This window comes from Parasteatoda tepidariorum, chromosome 4, assembly GCF_043381705.1.
Source record: "Parasteatoda tepidariorum isolate YZ-2023 chromosome 4, CAS_Ptep_4.0, whole genome shotgun sequence".
NCBI lineage: Eukaryota > Metazoa > Arthropoda > Arachnida > Araneae > Theridiidae > Parasteatoda > Parasteatoda tepidariorum.
The window spans coordinates 67,769,745-67,796,143 of NC_092207.1; the positions used below are offsets into that span (position 1 = coordinate 67,769,745).

Sequence of the window (26,399 nt, forward strand, 5' to 3'; positions counted from 1 at the left end):
TATATATATATATGAAACTTGGCATACAGATAGTTCAAAGCACGAGGAAGGTCACTGTCTAGATAAGAACATTCTACGAGAAACCGTTCCAGCGGGAAGAGCAAAAACCGAAATGGAATTTTCTGATTGGTTAAGCGTTAGTCATTGGTTTAAATTTAACAATTCAATTTTTAACATATTTTAAAGATAACATCAGTGATAATTGTTAGCTTATAGCTCTATTTTAACAAAAAATAGTTTATTGCACGTATTTAAATATTTAATTATTTTATATTCGGTATGTCAGATAAATTCAATGAACATTACGTGGTAGCAAGCGTGGTAATGAAATAGAAGAAAAATATTTATGTATTCAAAAACGAAAAATAATGGGAAAATGGTACTAATTCGTTTAGAAGAATAAAAACTCGACACCAATAAGGTTCAATTACGCCAATGATGTTTAATTAATTAAGGTAATATATGCATATTGAAGTAGAAGAAATGAGCTATGTACTTGAAAGAAAAAGTAATGGAGTAAAAATATTTATCTATCTAGAAGAACCGTAAAAGAAGTCGTCATACTATCATTGACGACAATGATGTTTAATTAATGCTGGTAATATGCATTAATTGAAATTAAAAAAGTAACTTCTGAACTAAAAAGCCAAAATCAGTAGAAAAGATAGTTATTCGCGCTTTGGGTAACCGTAAAAAATCTGTATATTATTATAGACACTAATACTCAATTAATATTGATAATGTGTATTAATTGAAATAAAATAAAATAAGCTATGTACTTAAAAGTCAAGCACATGGAGGAAAGATAAATGTAAAATTCGCTTAAGAAAACAGTAAAAAATCGCCTTTCACAGATGACACTTAATTCATAAGTATCACTGACGGACATAGTATCACGTACTACTGGTATTATGGTAATTGGCGAATTGGTTTTGATAAGAATTCTACAATAGGTTTTCTGTAATTTCATAAAAATATTTTTCCGAGGTGGTTAAGATAATGTATTGTTATCTCAACGAATTAGAATTGAAAGAACTCTTTCCACCACTACTTATAAATAATTTAACAGTAAATTAAAGGTCAGATAGAGAAATGGGTATGCTCCAAAATCCTTATGAATGAAATGATTATGAAAATTCTGTAAAATATGGGACAAATATTTTCTTATTTTATATTTTAAATTACTAATAAAATATTTTTTCACTACATTTAAAATAATGTAAAAAATATTTGCCCTCTATTCCTTCAACTTAAGAAATCAGACACTTGAAAAAATTATAAAATTAACTTAATATTAGAAAAGTGCAGCCTTCTGCTTTTGTTCTTGACAAGAATGACCATTTTCGTTCCGATTGTTTCACTAGCTGTAGCTTCGTTGCAGTATTCATGACTCAAGTACCCACTTTGTCCACATGTGGAACGTAAAAAAAACAAAACCCTTTATTGTAGGAAACAATGACCTGTTAAAACTAAATTTCTTTAGAAATTCTATAATTACACGGTATTAAATTACTTTATAATTTATAACGTAACCACACAAATTTGAAAAGTTTAAAAATGCATCCATACAGTCTTTGGTTTATTAAATTTCTTATGTTTCATTTTTTGGACGAAAAATTGAAAAAAATAAACATTTTAATTGCAAGGTTATAAAAAACCGTGATTTTTAACAAAAGTGATACTTGACTAATTAAACCAGCAAGATAAATCAAAGCCTAAAGCGTTTTTAGTTGCATGATTATTTTTTGTAAGCTAATTCTGCGCTATTCCTGCCAATTCCTGCCTCGTTAACTCAAATACTTTTATCGTCTTAATTACTTAAGTAAGTTAATGAAATTTTAACGAAGTTTTTATTATTTACAAGTTTTTATGTTTCGTAAGGCGCTTAATGATGTTCTTCTTTTTTACTGGCTTAAACTTTTTATATTAAACGTGTTTCTTCTAATATTATAATATCCCTATGTATCATAATTAAAAATTATCGTCCTAACATTTTGTTTATTATCATTGAACAAAAAAGTTACATAATGTGATTATTAAAATACAAAGATGATTAAAATGTATTTAGCTGTCATCAGCAAATATTTAATATAAATTTCAAAAGCACCAATCTGTAAATTGCTTATTTATCCCCTATTTAACAACATTTGCTAGTAATATTTATTTATCATCCCTTCCTAGATTCTCTATTATTTTTACATAGATGATTTTGATTATTATTCAATATTAAACGCTTAAAACTAAAAGTAATGCCAGCTTATCACATCAGAAACTACAGTCATGTTAATAAATTAAGGATAATTCAGAATCATACGGAAATTAATCCGAAAATGAGATTTCACTTGTCGAATTATCACACACATCTTCAAAAATTATGTGTGTTACCGTAAAGGACCAAAATTAAGAGATTGTCGACTTTCACAAGTGAATGTCAACAATCACATAGTCGCTTCGATGAATATCCGAAATATTTGTTATATCCGATTTGATATTTGATATTCGTTGATATTATTATATTTATTCGTTATTTTAATATTTGCTGAGGATAGATTAGGAGAAACATCAGTGTTCGGAGCATCGGGCAAATGTATACCGGGCAGTGGCACTGAACCTTAAAAAAAAAACAATGTATACCGGGCAGTGGCACTCAATCTTTAAAAAACATCAATGTAGGGTATACCGGGCGAATGTATACGGGAAGTGGCACTGAACCTTAAGAAATTATCAGTGTGGAATATACCGGGCAAATATATACCGGACAATGGCACTTAACTAGACCTAGTATATATTTTGGACATTTGCAGCGACTATGTGACTGTCAACATTCACCGGTGGAAGACAACAACCACCGATTTCGGTCATTCACAGTAACATGTGCAAATTACATGAAGCCATCAGATGACGCCGATAGAACATCACAATGACGAGAGTGTAAGAGACAGATGTGTACAAGGAATGGTGGTAATTGTTCGTAATCGTTCTGTAAGCCGCTCAGTGCCATAACCGAATAGTTACGACACATTGTATGCATGTGGACGTTTTCCTACGTGGTAGAATTTTCGGCAGCCTAGAATGTGGGCGTTGTCAGATAGAAGTACACGAGGAACTTATAAGTGTCAGCTCTTGGCTTTGGTAACGACTCCAAGAGGATGGAAATCTCAGTAGAGGTTACAGTACAGATCGTCCCGAGTTACAGCGCCATACGAAAACCGGGGAACACTGCTTCCGACCTGTCTCGTCAGTTATCTGCAGCGGTAATGGGTACCACAGTTTCAAGGTGAAACAGAGTACATTGAGAAACATTGGTATATATGCTACCAGGTCTGTCAGATGTGTTCCGCTCTCGGCAACTCATAGTCGTCAGTGATTAGCCTGGCGTAGAGAACATACAATGTCAAAGTGGGCTTGTGTGATGTTTTATGACTAGTCCAGGTTTCGCTTGCAGTCTGAATCACTTCATATTTCATATGGAGAACGCCAATCATTCGTTACTACAAAGACCACTTGATTTAAATGCTGGTGCAGGATTGCTCCTTTGGGGTCAAATTATACTCCAGAACTGATCTTCGTGTTCATATCAGCACCGTGACAGGTCAAATTTATTGGGACATAGTTCTGGAACAACATGTTTGTCTGCATAGGCGTTGCCATGAATGCATAATTTGTGTTTAAGGATGTCATTCAGCCGTATTCATTAATTGGACAACTTCTTCAGATATTTATTTAGGATCTTTTACACTGCTGGAAAATTTCTTCTACCGTTTCTTCATCAATTGTAAGTTCAGTAGGTGCTACTGGTATTGAACATATGATATAATCACGTGAAATTAGTTTAGCGACTGTAAAAACAACTTGGAAACTTATATGTACTTTCACGACTTTAGTAGGAATCATAATTAATTGAATCCTCGAGACAGAGTTGACCATTTTCAAAAACGACTATAACATTGTATAGTTATAAATAATATTGTATAGTTCAGAAACGACTATAATATTGTATTGCATTGCATGTAAAATTAATAAAACGATGGTGATAAAAAAAATTGATAAATGGTGTTCCATGAAAATTAATTATTCAACAATATCATCAAAACCTGACTTGATAGAGCAACACAGTATTCAGATCTAAAGTCAGCATAACAAATTACATTAGAAAAGATGAACCCCACGCCAGACATCGAAAGCTTGTATCACTGTTATCACTATAATCACTTGTTTATCACTATAATATATAAGTTTGCCCAAGTTCTACATTTTCCAGTTTAAACATGGCTCATATTCTCATATGACTCATATTCATTTTTTAAACTAGATACTTAAATCCCAAAGCAGTGTATTAGTGGTAGAACGATATGGATCTTCTGGTATATTGGTTAGCAGTACTTAACAAGAGGTTTAAAATTTTGGATAGTTTATTCAAAAAGTCCTCTGAGTAGGCGATTTTATCCGAACGCTTGACTTCTATGGCTCCTGGGTTGGCTTCAAAGATATGGAATTAAACATTGGTTGCCGTAAGCTGAGATAGGATTGGTTACTCAACGCCATTTATGAAAAGATGAAATTAACTATCACTCACTGTCAAATGTTTGCAACATAATGAATTATGCTCCCTTTTCATAAGAGAAATGATATGTTTCATATTTTCCATTTATAAATTTTCAGTCGAATTAAAAGTCTTAGTATACATTTACGATTGCGAAGTTAATTGTCCTTAAAACAATTTTATCCTATTACTTATGAATTTTTCAAACACAATCTTCCATCACAGGAAGAAGTTAATATATAAAAGTAAGTAAGAGCATCTTAATAATAGAGACCTGAAACATTACCTACTAGTTTTACAATAGTTTGCAAATTAAAATTTTTAATATTTAAGTTATTAAATTTTGATTTTAGAATTTTTCTTCAAATTTCAGTATTATTTGATTTTGTCGTTTTGATGGTATACTTGAAGAAAAATTAATCAAAATATGACACTAATCATCGATACAAGAAATAAATAAAATTTAAAAAATTGCTTTATTATTTTCGATTTTATAATTCATTATCTGATGTTTGCATCATTGAATGTTTCCTAATCAAAATTTAGTAATCTTTAGTTACTTGTATACTCATAGTGTTATTATATTTTTACTGCTGCAAAACGCAAAGATATGATATTAATCATTAAAATGAAAATAAACATATCGAAACAGTGTTACAAAAGTTTGTTTTAAGCCAAATGACAATTTCGTTAAATTTTATGGGGTTTTTTCGATAATTCAATTTAAATAATTATTCTATGATTATATTAAATAATTATTCTATAATTTTTATTAAACTTTATGGTTATTATTATTATTTATTTTGTATACTGATGGGGTTACCTTATTTTTCATCTACTGCAAAAGTGAATTAAACATGGAATTAAAATTACATGGAGTCTGCAAAAATATTAGATAAAAAAAAATATTTAAAAAATAATTTTAATATGTTACAACAATAACCTATAATTTCTTTTTGTTCATAAAACACTCTTTAACTGATATATGTTAAAGAATATTGATATTCTACTTCTACAATTAAAAAATGCTGCATTTAGCCGAAAACTAATTTTTACTAATTATTAGTAATATGTTAAAGTTAAATTATTCATGTTTATTAAAATGTAACTTTTTTTTGATAATATAAATCTACCAATATCATAATGAAATTTTAAAAAAATTGAAAATGCATGCATTAGTATTAATATTAATTCAATTTATCAAGTTTTATTAATTATCTTTTAGATCACATGCATGAAAGAACGTTTTTATTAAACATTTTTGAAGATTAAACAAGAGAATGTTTAAATAAATCTAAAAAAACTTCTTATCTCTTAACTCTTATCCTAACTCTAAGAATGATGCGAAATTATATAAACTAATCTTGAAGAAATAATGTTGAAATAAATACGGCAATATTAAGACAAAAATCGAAAATTATTTATGAAATTCGAAGTCATCATTTTTATGCATATCAGTTTATAAACTTCAGAGTAGATGGCGCCAAGAGTCTCAATGTAGTTCTCTACATTTCTCAAATTTTTTCACTATTTCGGTGGCAATATATAGTGCTGCTATCTATGGAACAAAAGGAAAAATATAAAAATATCACTAAAAGAACAATTTCAGAAAAGTGATCACTCACGAGTTTGAATAAAACGTGGGTTATTTTAATCCATCCCAAATAAAAATAAAGATTGAAAAGTATTTTTAAAGTCAAGATACACCAAAAATATTCGTTACAATTATTAAAATTATGCGTTGAAACTTTAAAACGCTTTTCTAAATTCGTTTTAGAATTTTTTCCTAATTTCATTGTTTTTACTTTCATTTTAGTTTATTGAAGCAATTTTTATTTATTTCGTCAGTATAATTCAAAGCTAGAGAGATTAATAATTAGATTAATAACTTTTCGAAAATACATTTTAGTTCCTATAATCAATGAATAACATCTGTTAGATTAGTGTTGTTATTAATTATGCATATTAGAAGAAATTTTATAAAGTCTCAAAGAGTGCGAAATATTTTCTTAAACTAATTTTAACAAAACCATTAAAAATTTAAAGTCTCCATCTTTATTTTCCGTTGACATTTTGACCCTTCAAGCTTTTTGGGGTTGGAAGGCTAATAAGTGATTAGTTAGTAACTAAAAGCAAAAGACACATCTATTTTTTGTATTTTCATGCTTTAATTAGTATTTTTTGTAAAGGGTTTTTTTTTTTGTTAAAAAATTGGAAAATATGTTTTATTAGAACAATGGAATTAGTTTATAAATTTATAAAATATTTGTCGTCAGAAATTCCCTTTTTAAATTCCTAACTATTTTTTACCCAAACAAGTGAGAAAAATTTCAAAAATATTTTTTTCAGCTCAAAAGCAAAAAATAAATAAAACTTAATGAAATAATAAATAATAATAAAATAAGAAATTTAATAGAGTTTTAAAAGAAAGTTAAAGAAGAAGAATTTTTTAATAGAAATTTAATTAAAAGAGTATTAAAAGATTGAAAGTCATCTTTTAAAAAATGCAACAGATAGCGCCACTAAATTTTTCGCAAAGGGAAATTTGATGCTTTCTTGATAGGGATTTCTACCATTCGATTATTTTCTGTGTGAGAATGATTTCAACCTTTCTTTTTTCTCTTTATACTTTCGCTTTCATCAATGTGGAAGTTGCTTAGTGGCGCTATCTGTTGCTGAAAAAATTGACAAGAAAGGGTAAACAAACAGCATGAATGGCCCGTTTCGTTAAACATTGACTACAGTTTACATTTAAAGATAAATTTTGCTTATGTAGTTGAAGAAATGTGTAATAATATATATAATAAATAAATGAATTTCGTAACATAGTTAAAAACATTTTTAAAAAAAGAAAGAAAATCGGACGAACAACTTCATGTTAGATTAATTTAGATTCAATTTTTTTCTAATTCTTTTCAAAGTTAAGCGAACTGAAAAATTGCTAACAAAAATTTAACAGAACTAGAAGTATTATGCTAAATGTTTCAAGTAACTTAAAAGAAAATCATTCTGTTCTTTCTTCGTTTTTCTATTCACAAATATTGTATTTCTAAAATAAAATCAGCGAAACGTCATGACGTTTCGCAACTACAGATTGTACTGTAAACAGTACAGTTTGTACTGTACAGTTTGTACTGTAAACAGTACAGTTTGTACTGTAAACAGTACAGTTTGTACTGTACAGTTTGTACTGTATTTGCAAAACAAACGGCAGTTTGTTTTACAAATAAGATGATAAGTTGAATTTTTCTCAATTTTTCTAATTATAAAAGGTCAAAAGCTATGAATAGGAGTGTTAGCTGCTATTTTACAAATTACGAATCATAAGTTTTTCAAATATTTATATAATGACCAAAAATCATTTCGCTATGAAATCATTTCTCTTATAGGTTTATTGAAACAAACACAAATTTGGATTATGCTTTAACTTTTTATTTATTATTAAATTGTAATTGACTATAATATTTTTGTATACATCAAACTAAGAAATAGAGCGGCTGTGATGTATTTCCTTAATTTTTCCTTTATAATCAAAATGTCGAATCAAGAACACCACACATTGGAAGCAATAACGAATTTTAGAAGTGCATTTTACTTGTTTTTTTATTTGAAGTTTTACATGCAAAACATGTATCTTTTAAATTGAATATTTTGTAAATTGCCTGAAAATCTAAAATATCTTAATTTATCAAAGACTAATTTTTAAGGAGGTTTCCTTTTCTTTTCTTAGGAACAAGTCTTTGAAAAATAATAATGATACTTAGAGTATGATTGGTAAATTTTCAATCAATTAAACTAAAAAAATATTTGTTTCAAGAGCTTAAGATATAAAATATGCATTTCAAAACAATTAATTATTCAAAACAGTTAATTATTATTGTCAGCTTCAGACTAAGCACGAACTCCATATTTTAGACATCATCAACTCATACCCATATGTGGTCTCATGGTAAATAATGAAAGAAATAGAAAATTTAGAATGTCTGTATAAAAATTAAAAAAGAATTTCAATATTTTCTATAAAAAAATATATTTTTAAAATTTTTTAATCAAAAATGTGTTAATGATTTAAATGAAATGTTAATGATTCTGCTATTTCCGTGGCTTTTTAATATGAATTTGATTGTGATATAATAGCATATATAGAGAAGTCAGATAAAGTATATTATTTTATTCTGATGTAATTGAAAATATTAAATATCAATCGATAAAACTTGTTTTTATATTAGTTTTAGTTATTTTTTTATAGTTTTAATAATATTTTTCTATTTTTTAAGAGCTGAAAATTACTATTGAAACTGCTCTTAAGACATATTTAGTATTTTTTTAAACGCTAATTTAACAACAAAGAAATTTTTTTTTTATAAATTTTTTGCTGCCCCCTACACGCCGCTATTTATATTTAGAATGAAATTTGATGTACAATGAGTAAAACAAAAGAAACAAACCACCCTGAATAACTTATCCACACCCTGGTAAACTCTTATGGCACACCCTATAACACCCTAATAAACTCTTATGGCGCACTGTACAAATACAGTGATTACCAGTTAAAATATGTTGCGTGAAATTTTAAACACAAAAATTAAAAACTGTCGAGAGCAAAAAATGAAAGTGAGGATGTATTACGGAATTTGGCTGCTCTCAAAATCTTTTAACAGTTTACAGCGGCAAACAAACAATCTAAATATATATTTCTCTTACACGGCGACAAAAAAAGTCTCATTACAACTCCCTGAATGGCAACGCTAGAAAATCGACCAATGATTGCAGCTAAAAATGTCACATGCCAAATCTAGCTGAGATGGCTCAACATATAGCCCTTTTAAAAACGGAAACTGAAATAACAATTCAACTGCGGCAATCTCATACTATTAAGAAAGGCAGTCTTTGTCGATAGATCTCTATTTTAGTATTTTGTCGAAAGCGCTTTTTTTCACGAATTTATATACTATTACGAATTTATTTGACGATTTTTGATTTATATCACGAATTTATTTGTTTTATTATTGTTATTAGTTATTCATTGAAAAATGAGTCTCAGTCGTGCTGTTACGCTTTAAGATTTTATACTATAGCACATTTCTAATAGGTTTAACGAATTACATGTCATTTATTTGAATTCAAATTTATTTTAATGACTTAGTATTTACTAAAAAGATGTAATTTTTTTTTAAAAAAAAAGTTTTTATATGGATTTGAATGATTGTTTTGAATTCTTAGAATTTTGTGCATTTGCAATGTACCTAAGTTAGTAGCGAGCGAAGCAAACCATATAAGATTGCGTAGCAATTTTCAGGCTTTGGCGAGCGTTAGCGAGCAGGGGGCGCAGCCCACTAGTTAGATAAAATACGTTTTCTTTTCTAAATGCAGACGTTTGAAAACCTATGTTTTCATCCAACGACTTTTAGGATGGGGTACTCCAAAATTACCATATTTTTAATTAATGAAGGTGTTTTTAGAAGCTTTTTCCTGAATAAAAAGCCACAGTGTGAGTGCTTTGAACTTGAAGTACAGCTTTCATTTTAATCTCTATATACATACATTGCTGTAAAATATTGCAAGAAATTTAAAATACTTTAAATATTTTTTTAAAAAAATTAGAAAATATCGCTCATTTTAACAAGATTTTTCTACTTGTATAAAAATAATTTAAAAAACAGATTGTAAATTTCCCAATCCATTTCAATGATCCAAATATCAGCCGAGAATTTTCAGAAAAGTTTCGAAAGCCTAAGTTAGATCAACTAACTTTGAAAAGAAATGGTCAAATAAGGAAACACGATAAAATATAAATATGTTGCACTCATTGTATATTTATTTAAAATAGTTCTATCATTCATAATTGCTAAATTTATTTTTACACAAAATTATATCAGTAGGAATCATTTCTATTGGCGATAAATTTTATTCATCGATCCAGTTTTCATGACGCCAACAGAAGTTGAATTTCCACACGAAGAAAATGACACTGACTAAATTCGAAAAATCATGTACCTCCGAGAAACATACATACAAAACATAAAATACATAAAATTTTACATAAAATTTTACATAAAATAAACATAAAATTTTTATATTTAATGCATCGTTGAAAATGGAATGCATTAAATATAAAAATTGAAGAAAAAAAAGACACATAATAAGGACAATTTGAAACTATTGTTTCTTAATCGACCATTATGGCAGTGACAGTTAAAAGATCTGAGCAGTCTTCATGCTGGATGGACGCTTACCCCACATTTGAAAGAAGCATTGTAACTGGTGTGATGTACATGGAAGATGTCTTGTAGCCCTGTGTCATGGTTACAGTTAGCCCTAATAATTTCTGATTTCATGGCTACAGCAAAATTTTGTATCCTTATTGTGCGTGAGTTATTGGTATAGTTGGGAGTACAGTAGTGTATCCAATGGCAAGAGTCGGTCGTCAAAATATGAAATGATTAAACATTTCTCACATTAGAGCCGTGGTGGGTCAGAGGATAGAGCGCTCGCTTCCCAATGAGGTGACGACCCGGGTTCGAATCTCGGCAATGGCTGGTTGATTCATATTTCCCACCCGACTCGCACCGACCGCAGTGCTAATGTAAAATATTCTCATTGGTCGACGGATTATGGGTTAGAGTCCCTTTGTCGTCAGATTAACCGTGGGAGGTTTTCGTGATTTTCCTTTCCATGTAATGCAAATTCGGGTTAGTTCCATCAAAAAATGTCCTCCGCGGAGGCAAACTTCTCCCAATACTTGATCCAGGAGTTCCCTTATCTTCTTGACTGGGTTCAAAATTACTAGACTACGGATTTTCTTGTAACAAGAACTTGAATATGAGCCAAGGTTTCTCAGGAGATATAGCACTCGCCTCCCAGAGAAGTGACCAGGATTTGAATCCCGGAGATGGCTGGTTGATTCGAATTCCGCATCTGGCTTGCACCGACTACAGTGGTGACGCAAAATATTTTCAGTGGTAGACGAATCATGAGTTAGAGTGCCCTTGGCGTTAGGGTAACCGTGCGAGGTTTTCCTCACCATGTGCCATATATGCGGGTTAGTTCCATCAAAAAGTCCTCCACGAAGGTAAATTTCTCCCAATATTTTATCCAGGAGTTCAATTGTTTTCTGGATTGGGTTCAAAATTCCAAGGTTACGGGGTTGAACATTGGTAGCTGTAAACTGGAAATTCAGTCCTCTGTTCAACGATGGTTATAAAATAAAATAAAATACATTGCATTTACAGAGATATGTGAATGACAAACTGAAAAAACCAAATGACAAACTGCAAATTTTAAGACATGAATATTTCATGCATTTAATTGGGTATTTACCGGTATAGTTGGTATATAGTACAGTAGTATATCCAAAGACGAGAACCGGTTGGCTAAGTATGAAATGATTAAATATTCCATACATTAACATTGTGTACCGAAATATGCGAATGACAAATCGCAAATACAAAATGACAAACCGCAAATTTTAATACATGAATATTCCATGCTTTTAATTGAGATTTGTTAGTTGAAAGTAATTTATAGTTTGCAACAATTATTCTATTGTCCAGAATAACAAAGATAGCAACGAATCAAATTTGATAAATACTAAAAAAATAATATTTTTCGCCAAGGAAAGTTAAGGAAGCCATGTATCTGCTATTAATTGATTAAATTTAATGTCAGTGCTCTTTTTATTAGCCTTACGCATTCAAATCGGCGAAAAGAAAGTGTGTGAAATATTATCGAGTTTTAATGAAATCAAAACATTATCTTAACGGTTTTCGATTTCTATGCTAATGTGTTAGGCAGATGCAGAGAGAATCTGTTATAATAGATTTTATTCTGCACTCAATTCAAGGTTGTGGTATAAAAATAGTGCAAATTATATGAATGATTTTTATTTTACAAAGAAAAGGATTAAAAATAAAATAATAATTTAGTTTTTAAATATTAGGAAACATGGATATTTCAGCAAGACAGCAACGTAGCACAGTATGCATTTGCCTGGTATTTCTTACACATATATTTTTTGCTTTACAATTTAAGAACCTTTGCTCGATATTACCAATACTGATGTTTTTCCTAAACGGATATAATTAAAATATCCAAATAATAATTGCTATAACAGATTATAAATAATAGATTTATAGACTATAATAGACAATTATAGTGAAATTTATCTTTCATAAAAAATGATTATTGAATAGAAAAATGGTTATTTTTCTTTGGTGGTCAACTCAGTAATATTTCTTTTTTTCAAGAAAAAAAACGCGAGGAAAGAACAATGTGCTGTTTCTTTCTTCGAGATTTACACCCGCCAAACCATTTTATCATATTATCTCTATCTAACGAGCATTTGTCATTGTATACAATGCCTACATAAAGGGCCTATTAACTCAAATATTTCATGATTTGTAAGTAAATGCCAGGCTTTGTTGTTGCAGCATTTCTTACATGATGGCAACATCTATGAAAGTTAAATAAAATATTATTACGCTAGAAAAAAAATTGTTTTTTTTTTTTTTTTTTTTTTTTTTTTTNTTTTTTTTTTTGAGATATATTTCTTTAAATTTATTGTGGTTCTACCAAATTGAAATCAAGTTCTAGCGTTTAGAATGGGCTTCATCAGGAAATTTCATTAAATCGAGCACTTTTTTTAAATTGAGCGCTTTTTTTTCTTCTATTTTCTCATTTTTTGTTTTTTTATTTGTTTTCTGGCTGAATACCCGTTCTTCAAACGGTGTGGAAAAAATAATAATCAATAAATCAGTATTGATTACGGCAATGATATCATACATAAAACTAAAAGACGTATGCTGACACAATTAAAGCTAAAACAATTCCTATTTATTATTTAGAATTAATTTTTGCTCTTCCCGGGGACTTTACATTATGTGAAGTTCATACCATCAAAATAAAGATTACATTTATTCAATATTATTTGCAATAATGCAATCTCTCAGAGCCAAAGTTCAGTAGCGTTTCGGTGGGTCGTAGAAAATATATTTCCAATGTACCTATAGTAATTATCTTTGGCACCGCTTTTTAGTACCAATCGAAAACACCAATTAAGATATTACCAGTAGTATCAATATTATTTAGCATAATGTAATCTCTCCGAAACAAAAGATTTTGGTGAGTCGTAGAAAATCGGTACCTATAGTAATTATCTTCGGCACTGCTTTTTAGTACTAATCGAAAACAGCAATTAAGATATTAACAGTAGTATCAATATTATTTAGCATAATGCAATCTCTCCGAAACAAAAGATTTCGGTGAGTCGTAGAAAATCGTTACCTATAGTATCTTAAAAATCGGTACCTATAGTATATACGGTATCTTTGCCATCGCTTTTTAGTACCAATCGAAAACACCAATTAAGATATTGCCAGTAATATCAATATTATTTAGCATAATGCAATCTCTCCGAAACAAAAGATTTCGGTGAGTCGTAGAAAATCGGTACCTATAGTAATTGTCTTTGGCACCGCTTTTTAGTACCAATCGAAAACACCAGTTAAGATATTACCAGTAGTATCAATATTATTTAGCATAATGCAATCTCTCCGAAACAAAAGATTTCGGTGAGTCGTAGAAAATCTTTTTTCCATTGTACCACTTTATCACCACTTTTTAGTCCTGATCAAAAACACCAATTAACTTAATACCAGTAATATATGTAAACAAAATTAATTAAGCACCATTTGTTGCAGAAAATAAATACAGTAATTTTTTATGGTTCCCCAAGTACTTCTTCTTCCTTAATTTAGCATTTTATCACTGAACTTATTTTTTTATTTCAATCTGTACCTATTACCAAAATAAAATATATTTGGCGTCAATAGCAATATGGCAATATTTTACAGTTCTTATATACGAAGAACCTTTTCTCCATTAATGTAGCATTTTAATACAAAGCTCTTTTGTTTTAATTATATCTTTCAGCAAAATTTATTAATTATAATTCCCGAAAATAATTACCAACGGCACTAATATTTTAATAATTAAATTTTACTAACTAAAGTCGGTACTTCTTTCGAAGGCTGTAAAAAAATCACCGATATTATTGATGCCAGTGATGCTTAATTAAATATGGTATTAAATACTCTTTGTATTGCAGTTATAGGAGCTATGGAAATGAAAACCTATTTTACAAATATATGTGCATTGCCTAAAATACCTGTTCCCAAGTCTTAATATATTATTTATTAGTTCTTGCTGAGTTTCATTTTTCAAATTTTTAGAGATACGCTTTAAGAGGGTATTTGCACTTCAAGAAGAAGATCACGAACACTCACACATGTGACCTATGACGTCAGCGCCAGCCGATAGTTTATTTTATAAATTTATAACCGTTGTTGAACAGCCGACCCAATTTTGGGTTTACGACTACTAATGTTCAACTCCGTAGACTTGTAATTTTGAACCCAATCCAGAAGACAAGGGAACTCCTGAAGGGAAGAAATTTACAGGGCGATTATGGGTTACGGGGATTAAAATTATTGATACAAGCAAATAACGATTTAACAATTTTAGGCGGATGAAAGAAGAAACGTATTTCCTCAAAACAATAATTTAGTAGAGTTTTTATTTATTTTTACATAAGGCAAAAACTTACCTATTCATAAACTTTGTAGTGATTCTATATTATTATTTACTATAATAAAACACAATGATTAGCAAACTAAGCTAAAAAGAAATAATCATTATAAACCACAAGTATTCTATGGGGTTGATCTTCATTCGATAAACTTGAACTCCAAGATTACAAAGTGGTGATATTACCTCATTTTATTTGGTTCTTCCCTATTTTATATCTGCGTCAGACGGAGTTTAAGACTCAGCATAGTTTCGTTACCATGAGAATGATATGCTGTTTGTGTTTGACGCAGTATAGCCGCTTCCGACTCTAAAAACACTAAATTTTAGATCCAAATCAAATTGAACCTGAAAATTTCAATATATTATTCCGAAATAAACACTAATGTGAAACAGCAATATATTTCAAGAGGGATAAGATTTAAAGAGGAGGGGAGGGAGAAAAAAGATTTAAAGGTGTAGGGATTTAAGAAGAATAAAACGAAAAAAAGGATTTTTAATGGGAAAGAAATAAAACAAACACACATTCGAAATTATATACTTCATTCAAACGAAAAATAAACCTTCATTACATTTCTAAAGCTGACTGCTTCATTTTTACGTCACTGACGTAAAACCCTCTTAAAGAGGAATCTTAAATATTATCTTCATAAATACTACACATCAATCATTCTCAGAAAAATTATTTCACCTTTCAAATGGGGAAAAGTCGAAAAACTGAATAACACCTAAAGAAGATTAACCCAGCTGAAGTGACGTAAAGATTTTAATTCTACAGAAATGACAACAAAAATTAATAATCGTCTGCTTTAATTTACGTCAAGGTTTTTATTTAATTTTTTTCTTCTCTGTTTTAAGTAATGCATGATCTTTCCTTATTGGAAAAAAAAATTCGACTTTTATCTTTATGACGAAAATTAATTATGATGATATATTTAGTAAGCATTCACCAATTCTTTTTTAATGAGTATTGTGGCAGGAAAGTCTAATTTTATTTCAGATGTTAAAGGTCTGAGTGTAATTAGTGTGCATAAAAAAAAATTAGACATTTCCTAGTAGAGTTTGTTTTAATGTAAAATTAAAAAGATTTTTCCCCCTTAAAATTGTAAGAAAACTCTTCAATATATGTATTTATTTACAGCGCATTCTGTAATAACTCCCCTTATAGTATAGTTTTAAAATCCAAGTTAAAAAAACAAATATACACATTAAGAGATACAAATTAATATTGAGGAAAACATTATTAAAATTTTACATTAGGTAATGTTAATTAATAAATGTTACTTTACTTTTTACCCTAAGTTAGTGGTTACTTGGTGTTACATTTTGAGTAAGGCAAAATTTAAAACGGTAAAAACCAGTTTGTTTGCTAAATGAATATCGAAAGTTCTTCTAATACTTACTTTATCACTCTTAAATGTATAAGCTAATCAAGTCTTTTGATGTTTTTAATCTCGCCCTCCTCATTTATGTTTCAGCAGGTTTCTATTAATTTTTTTTTTCACACCTGAATGTCTGTCAGCGTACCTTATAATGTGTGTACTTCTTTTCAATTTTATTTTTAAACAAAAATAATTTAAGGATTCTAAAAATAAGTGATTAAAGTTTATGATTTCAAAAACAACCTGCATACACATAGGGGGTCACAAATTAATACATAAGCTATAAAAAAAAGCTATAAGAAGCAGACAATTAACTTTGAATGGAAGTAAGATTAAAAATGTCAAAATCTATTAGATTGATGAGGCGAATATTAAAAATATCTCTAAATTTCACCTGACAATCAAATTAGTTCTGGTACTTTTCCTCAAAAGTGATTTATCGAATTCAAACAACGTTTATGTGTTAGGTGGGCATGGAGGACTTTGAGACCCGATTCATTCAACGTGCACCAGTCACCTTTTACTACACGGGGAGTCTTCGACGGGCAGGGATCGAAGTTACGATCTCTTGGACATGGACTCAGTGCCGTACCAACCATGCTATCCCGGCCCTAGAGGGATATTGATCCAGAAGTTTCCTGGTCTTATGGATTGAGTTCAAAATTACAAGACTACGGAGTTGAGCATTGGTAGCCTAAACTCAAAACTGGGACGACGATTTATAAAATAAAACGTTTATGTGTTTTTTTGCTTACATATTACTTATTTATAATCTGTAATAGTTTGGTTATTGTACCACCGCTATCATTTTGACATCATTTTTGACAAGGCTTCTAAAAATGTAGGCTATATAATAAGGATAGAGCTTTGAAGCATAACGCTGGCCAAATTGTCGATTCCTATATATTTTCGCGAAAATGTGAAGACTTAACTTCTATGACCCAACTCGTGGTTGACAAAATTAATTGTTACGGAAATATGAAACTTTACTTTTTTTTTTATTGCAATTAGCGATATGAAGTGTTAATATTCGGTGGGTGACTGTTGAATGAAAACATATTGTAACAAAATTAACAACTTTGAAGTGAGTAAATATGCTTACTAAATAAGTTGCTTAAAAATAAGTTTCCGACATTTATTCACCAATAAAATAATATAAAAAACCATAGTTGTAATGCAAGAGAATTGAATAAAAGAAATATCCCAAAAAGTTTGTTTTTATTTAAAATAAATGATATTTACTTATTATCCCGTGAACCATTTTCTCCAAATCTGAAGATAAATTTTGAAATTATATATCTTTAAATAATATCTCATTTTTGAAAGCAATAAGTTGTCAATTTCTTTATAATCAAATACTATACTAAAATAAATCTGAAAGACACCAAAATGACTTTGGCGCGATGTTGGCGAAAATGGTCGATAGGATAATACGTAAGTACCAAATAATTAACTAAATTCCCTTTTCATTCAGTACCTAAATTACTAAGAAATTTAAGTCAATTTTGTCAGTTTACTGAAAAGAAGAATAAAAATCATACATCAAATTTCAGTGGTTCGGAAGTATGAGAAATCTTATATCTTTTACCGCCTACTTTTTCCGAATAAAGCATCGTCGAAAACTCTGTAACTTAAATTGTTATTAGTGCTCAGAATAAATAAAAGAGGAAATAGATAAATTATTTTTCTTTCCTTTGAAAAATAAAAAATTTATAAAAATGGAAAGACTGCATAAAAAAAAATTTAAAACGCTAAAATAAAAAATTAAAGAAAAAATGGATAAAAAATTTAAATAATGAAACAAAAAATTAAAGTGAAAAAATGGATAAAAAAAAATAAAAGTGCATAAAAATTCAAAAATTGTAATAATAAACAAAAAACATCTTGAAAACTCTATTTACTCGTGAAAAATAAAGAGCCTAGATAAATCTATCATAAAAATCAAATTAAATCTCGCCTAACTTACCAAAATGAGAAAAATACTATTTCTTCAAAATCTGAATTTACCGCCCATTTGGCGCTGTTTCTGTTTGAAAATATATCGATCGATAAAGCTGTTTCCAGAAACTTCAAGTTTTTTATTTTATTTATCTATTTGTGGAAAAAGTTTATTTCTAGAATTACTAACAATGTATAATAATTGTTATTTCATAAATTTCAAATTTCCATATTGGCATCTTTAGGAAGTATAAATAATTCGCTGTTTTTGCTAAGGGGGAGAAGAAAAAAAAATTTTATGTTGTGAATTTAATTATGAATTGGAAAAATATTTTAGATCTCTCCAAAACGAAACCGTCATTCTCATACCTCCCAAGAGTAAAAAAAGAGATAAAAATGATCATCATCAGTTAGGAATATTTCATCTCATCCAGCAGTGGGACCACTCAGCAAACACGTGCCCGCCGGCATATGTAGGCGTGGTTCTACTCGAAGAATCTAACCAATCAAACAGTCGGCTTCTCACCTGATCATGGAGCGATGTCATGAAGCGGATATAGACCAACCCAATGTCGTGTGGGGTGCTCAGTTTTATTTACGTATTTATTATTTATTAATTAAACATTAATTAGTTTATATTATTAAAAATTAATATTAAGAAAGTTATAAATCTAAGAAATGCCATTTATTTGCTATTTTAAATGTTATCCTTGTGAAAAACTGCTTCGCCGACAATAATATCAAAGTTTGAGTTCGAGATTACATGATACGATTCGTGACGTACTTCCTTCTTTACTGCCTAGGAAAACGGCTAACTTCGCCTAAGGCTAACTACACGTTTTAAAAACCAGTAATTCGTACTGTTATGGAACGCCCTAGGCGATTGTCATATGCTGGATTTGTGAAGCCACCTCAACAAAAATCTCGACGAGTGTCAGACGCAAGACACAGTGGAATTAATTCTCAATCAACGTGCATGACTATAAAGAGCGGTGCGGCTTCTATCGAATCATCCGAAGCTAAGTCTTCTTTAATGTTAAAGGAATCCAGTAGATACGAGATGAATTTAAACCGCCCCACACGTCGTACTAGCCGGCCAAGTCGGGGAGATGATTCTTTTACTTGTTCTCAACAGTCAGTTCTTAGCGCTATGGACCGATTTGTGAAAGCCATAAACAACATGGATTCAACAGTCTTGGTGCCTTCTCGATTACAGGATATGGAAGTAAGCAACGAAAATAGTAAATTTTCTAAATGCTTACCGTCTGGCCTTAATAACGCAGATGTATATAGATTCTACACCATGTTAAAAGAAGTGAAAACTGAACTTTTGTGGGGACCTACTTCGTTGGCTACCCCTGAAGTATCCCTTCCTTGCAGTGGTAGATCATCTCCCAGTAACAGCAGTAGAGTTATGAAACATATCCGTCAGCCATCAGATGACAGTTTGGGTAGCACAGGTTTTCCCTCAGATCAAGAAACTGACAGTGATATTGAAAGTGTTGTGACTGATCGGGACAGTATTGAAGATCAATCATCAGTTCCTCCTGGTAATCACCTAGCTACTGCTTTTCGGCATCACCTTCTAGGACTGCACACAATTTTGAATGAATTAGCAGATTCAGCAGACTATTTGTCTTCCAGGTACCAGGAGGAAATCGAAGCAGCCTCTGCGTAACCTATGTTCTAGTGTAGTTCAAATGTAAGTAAAGAAAAAAGACAATTTTTGAAACGTTAAAATATTTTGCAAGATGAAATGCAGATCAACTCAACAAGAAACTTGTGATGCTATTTCTTGCAGCTTATTCAGAACTTCGTAAGTGGCTTTAATGATGTGATCTCTGGCTTTAGGTTATGTTCAACAAAACTTAATTTAGTTTCCTGTCAATGTATCCTTGGTATAAAGCGAAAAAATTAACTTCTCATAAGCTCATTCTTTTTTCAAATTTGTTTTCCAAGGATAAGAATTAGCAATCCCAAAGAAAAATATCTTTACCCGGTGTTGAAATATCTTGCATTTCCATATTTCAAATTAATGGTGACAATATATTCTCAATTGAAGAATTTAAAACTTTTTCTGTAGTTTTGCTTATTTCAAATTTTGTATTTAAATCTTTAGTCATTATTTATTGCAATTTCTGTATATTTATGTACAAGATGTAGGAATTTCGGTGTGGTATATAGCTGCAACCCCGTTTCCACTTTTCTAAATCAAGTTCCTAGTCTTATTTATGCATAAATTTCTTCTCACATTCCTTGCTATTCATATTTGTATGTTTATTTACTTTTATTTAACATAAACTGAGAAGAATTCATAATGTACTGCATATCATAGCAACAGCCACTTAACTTTTTAATCTCTAACCTCTTTTTCAATTAAATTAATAACATAGTTTTCATAAGTTTTATGGATTTAACATTTTTAACTGAAAGAATGCTAATATCAAAATTTTTCAAGCAAATATTGCAAAACTCTTTCGTAGAATTAAAATGTACTAAATTTCAACAAAGTGCAACGTTTGTAAAAATTGCTTTGAAAATTATATTTTAATTAAAAAGTCATATTATGAAATGAAAATTTCGATACGATAATTAGACTTTATAATTATTAATCTCAGATTATGTACTATTACAATAATCTTGTTTTTAATATATAGATTTTAATTTTAAAGTTTACAATTATCGGAACAAGTTTTTTAATTAAATGTTGGAAAAGTCGATATAGCATTAAATGCACTTCTAACACTAGTTCCATTTTTAAAAGTTAAAATTCATAAGAAACATGAAAGTTTTTCTCTAATTGTTATTCTAAAAACTTTCCCTCTTTTTTTTTTAATAAAAAGTAAAAAAACCTTTTGTTATTAGGCTTTTAAAATTTTTATGTGAATATTTTATAAAGTTAATGTATTTCATTCAATGGCTTTAATCAAGATTTATAAAAAAATATTCTTACGCAGCATGTTATTTTCGAACATTAAAACTGATTAATTTAAAAATATTTTAGTAATTGTTGGTTTTTTAAAGAGATTTATCTTTTTATAGCAAAGATGTAATACTTAATGTTTTTTAGGATATTATGAATGAGTTTATTATGCATTCATTCTTCTTTAAACCTAGAATAGTTACTGTATTAATATAAAATTGTTTCTTAACCTTACAAAAAGATTCAAAGCTTATCTTTTTTTTATGTTGTTTTGACAAGCTTAAATTTATTTGGGATCTATATTATTCTCTTAATATCAAAAATTAACCTGGTGAAAATTTGTTAATATAACTTTAATTATTTATGAAATGTTTTAAGTTTAAAAAATTTTATTGACTCATTTTTTGATTTATATTGTACATTAAGACTTATTTCGTACTTATGTTCTATTTAATAAATTAAATGGGCATTCATTTTAGTTATTAAATTTCATCAACCTTATTTAATGTTTTATTTCATAAGAATTTTGTATTTCTTTTCTTTCAATAGATACTTTGTATATATTCATTATACGCCATCATTTTGTAACTAATTACTTAGTAATGTAACTAAAATATTCTGCTTTAGGCACTTGCATGCCAAACTATAAATCAACCAAAGATAATGATTCTGCATTCTGGAGTTGTTAGTATTTAAAGATGTCTGTAAATCTTTGATGGTCTAACTAATAAAATTTAAGCTGTTGTTTACGTAGTTGTTGATTTTTTATTAGTCTATTTTTTTAAAGTTTACCTATTCTAAATATTGATGACATATACTCATATTTTCTATTGTTGTTACAATTATAGTCTATCATAATATCTAACTATAAATTAAACTTAAAGTGGAGTTTTAACACAAAAGGTTTGTGTTAAGCGTTCTTCGAAGGCTCTGGCGACTTATGAAACTTTTTTTTTTCCTTAAATTAATGTAATTTTTTTTTGTTAAAGTTGTGAGCTGGTCATCTTTATTTTTTACTTTTAGGTTAAGTCTTTACCTTATGATTCTAATTATTGAAATCTACAGTTTATGTGTATATATAGTTTAATACAGGGATNTTGTATTATTACCTATGTCTACCAACTATAAATTTATCTTAAAAAAATAAGTGGTGCCCGCCATTCAACCGATATTCTGGTATTTACTCTTAGGTACAAAAAGGTTGGGGACCCCTGGTTTAATATATAAAAAGTTAATACAATACTGCTTTGTTTGGGCTCTTAGAAATGTTAAAATTGAGAAATCATTCATTTTAATGTCTTTCTGATAATGAAAAAAGTTTTGCAAAATCGGAGAATTTTTTAAAAGTTTAAATTTTTTTTTAATATGTGAGCTATTTATCATTTTAACAGTCAGATTAATGTTTTTAGCAAAATCATTCAAAAAATAATGCACTCTTTATTCTGAAAAAAATGAAAGGGAACATTCAAAGTTTTTATATTTTCCATTATCGTAGAATAATTTGTTACTTTTAAAAATGTCCTTATATAATTTAGCATTATTAATTGTTGAATGAATAAGTATATTGATAATGATGTTGACATCAATTAAATAATTGAATTTTTATGCATTTATCAGTAAATTTATAATCAAGGTTTAAAAAGTATAGTGTCAATACTATAACATATATGTTTGAATTGTTCGAAAAATCATTTACTATGAGCGAAATTGTTGCATTCAATTTAAATTAGATATATAGATCTATTAATGTTATTAGACTGTAATGGAAAATACATATTAACCATTAGGGGGTATTTCCGTATTGTGATCTGTCACGACAACTACAATCGCCAAGGTGCCAAATAAATTTTAAACTTGCACATTTTTGTTTTAAAAAAACATGTAGATATTTACCCGGCAGTGGCTACAAATTATACCTTTAGAGTTGGTCCCTTTATGTGATGTTTGCATTGAAGTTTCCAAAACTGCTATTATTCTGCCACAGATCAGGATACGGAAATCTCCCCTACCATTAGTCAACAGAATCTTAAACAAATCTAATTTTTTGATCTATTTTAATTGACTGTTAAAAGTTTGATTTTAAGATTTTTTTTTATGAAGCAGCTAATTTGGCAATGATTTTAAGAAACACGAGTAGATTATTTAATTGCATAAAATTCAAGATACAGATTTTCAAGTTGAGTAATGTGTTGTTAAATAATAATTTTGATCAACTTTATATTTTTTCTGAATCAAAACAAAGCTTATATTTGTTTTCTTTTTTACATTGAAGGGGATGTTTTAATATCTGTACTTGGCGATTATTTTGGTGCTGGTACCAATACATTGGTGTTACCAGCATCTCATTTACTTTTGTCAACAGCTTGGGAAGATCATTTTTATCATTAAAAGAGTCTTTTAGCAACTAAAGCTATTTATCACTGTAACGGTTATTAATTTTTTGATAATTTTACAAAGGAAAGGAAGTGTATAAGACACGAGATAGCAAATTTCTGATAAATCAATTGTATAAGTCGACTTCTGAGAAAGGGGAATAAAAAAAATACCTTCGTTGATAATATTGAATCATCTTGAACTGAATGGTTGATAGAAAGAGAAAAACTAATACAAAAATTGGAAATATTTCCACTACTCCTATTATACTACTCTATTTCCACTATTCCATGTGCTGAATGATAATAGACTCTTGACAAAATGTTGATTTAAATGGTTTTTAGAATGTGTGGAGTTATGATTTCGTGAGATGAGTTTCAACAGTAATTTTTGTAGATCTCAGCCGATGATGCTAGAATAGATTCTATTGTTGAGAGGAAAGCTTATGATAACTGTGCTAACTTTATTGAATCCGACACTGATATTTTGGAATCTTTAAATTTAGGGATTTATGGAATTTTTTAAAAATTTCCACTGTTACATTTTTGAAATAATCTTAAATAAATTATTACACTATTCTTTTTTTTCCTCAAATGTAATTTAAAGTACTGTTTGTTTAAAAAAAAACTTAGTGTGTATTAAAAATATGACGAAAAATTTAGAATTTATTGTAAATAACATGATAAAAATAATTTTAGAAAGGGGCAAATTGATATATACATTTTTCTTCAATATTTTATGATCAACGAATGTCAGAGTTTATTACTGGTGTGTAACTCAATATCCTAATTTTCAAAAAATTTTAGGGTTTTGGAAAGTCGACTTGTGCACCATATTCATTATTTCTAATTATTTTCAAAATTATGTAATTGAGAGTTATAAAATATAATAAGTAATTAAAAATTTCAATCAAATTTAAAAACCATAACTATTCTTGCACCGTCATGTTAATACAGTTTATGAAATGTGATGAATTAAATATTTTAGTAAGCTGGCACACAGTCAGTGAAAATTTTGGAATTATAAATCTTATTAAAGAAAGACTAATAATCTTAAAATTAAAGTATTTATTTAAATGGAAACAATAAAGTTGTTTTAATGGACTCTGATTGTTTCCTGGATTCTTATTCCACTGAAAAACTGTTTTACACTTAAATTATTGTCCTAACTTCACTAAATTCTGAAAAAAATTAAAGGGTTAAATTGTGTTACCCTATATTTAAAAATATTTTTGCAATTTTTCATTTATCTGCATCCTTATGGGAAATTTCTCTGCAGACAAGTTCATTACTCATCCACCATAGATAGATATAAAAAAAGTTTGGTAAGGGTACGCCTATACAAATTCATACAATATATTTTCTCAGCATATAGAACATTTTGAAATGATCCTGAGAGTCCAAAAATTGCATCACTCTCCATTTCTAGATAATCCCGGCCAGTAAATTTTTTTTAAATATTTCCTTGAGATCTGTAAGGATTTTTTTTTTCTTCCTAAGTTTAATTTAGTCTTGTCCAACAATGTTGGAAAAAAAAAGTTATTGGGGCTGTACAAAAAATGAAATGTAGTGTTCTGTATCTTTGGAGATCGAAAACTTGTCATTCGTATTTTCATTTAAAAAAGGTTAAAAAATTGGAAGTACCCCTAAATTGTTCATTTATGTCCTTGCAAAAACAAAATTATCTTAATTTTCTTCCGGACTTGAAAGTTTTTGGAATAAAGGCATATAAAAGCATGTTTTTTTTTTTTTTTTTTTTTTGAGACGGAGTCTTGCTCCAGGCAGTGCANTTTTTTTTTTTTTTTTTTGTATCATCTTTATTGTACTGTAATAATTTCCAAATTGTATGGAATTAAGTTACTTTCCAAACAACAAATAGCATATTTGTGCTGAGCTTATAAAGAAAATAAAACAACAATGCAAATAATGTGATACTTCCATGTAACCTGTCCAAAACTCCTTTCAACACAATAAGACTTACCAGCATTCGCACAGGGAGGAGATATTCTGTGCTTCTGATACTTGCTTTAGTGCTGAATAAATGTAATTATTAATTATGTTGAACAAAAAAATAGCGCCATTTTTTTTTTTTTAAAAAAGACCCTGGTGATTTGGATTGTGATTTAAATAATGTGAACACTGGTTCCACATTATATTTAATACATTTCTTTTAAAAAATATGAATGTAAAATTTTTTTACACCTAATCAAGAAATGGTGTGTTGGTTATATTTTCAATAAATTAATTTTAAGAATAACGAAAATTTCTACTCAACTCTGATCTTTTTATTTGAATTTAATTGGTATAATTTTACAATTTGCTTTTATTAAAATGTATAATGTAAGTGGCTTAAATTCCTTTTTTTTTTCCTTTGCGGTTATATACACTCTTTAGTTCGTATTTTAATTTATTTTTATTTACAATAATCACAGAAACACTACTAGGTTGGAATGAAGAATTTTCAAGAAGATAAAAATATTTATTTTACAAAAATGAATGAATAAATAAAACTTTAATGATATGTAAATGAACAGCTTAGGGTAATCCATTATTAAAATCACACTTTACCTAGGGACATTTTTGCTTCAAACCGATCCTTAGTATTGTTTTCTGGTATGTACTTCCAGAATTTCCTCTAGATAACATCCTATGTACTG

General features: G+C 28.9%; 1 protein-coding gene and 1 long non-coding RNA gene across 2 annotated transcripts in view; one reads left to right on the forward strand and one right to left on the reverse strand.

Moving 5' to 3' along the window:
* Positions 1-15,960, reverse strand: part of LOC139425380 (uncharacterized) — a 36,464-nt gene extending 20,504 nt beyond the window's left edge. Inside the window, exon 1 of the long non-coding RNA XR_011636619.1 lies at positions 15,314-15,960. This is a non-coding gene — a long non-coding RNA (uncharacterized lncRNA). The remainder of the gene's footprint in view (positions 1-15,313) is intronic.
* A 3,140-nt stretch (positions 15,961-19,100) lies between these two features.
* Positions 19,101-22,119, forward strand: LOC107436539 (mid1-interacting protein 1-B). Its single transcript, XM_043046220.2, has one exon. The coding sequence runs from the start codon at positions 19,313-19,315 to the stop codon at positions 20,123-20,125; it is 813 nt and encodes a 270-aa protein (XP_042902154.1). The 5' UTR covers positions 19,101-19,312; the 3' UTR covers positions 20,126-22,119.
* Positions 22,120-26,399: the final 4,280 nt, after the last annotated feature.

Coding starts and splice junctions, on each gene's coding strand:
- LOC107436539 (XM_043046220.2), top strand. CDS start 19,313: ATGGAACGCCCTAGGCGATTGTCATATGCTGGATTTGTGAAGCCACCT.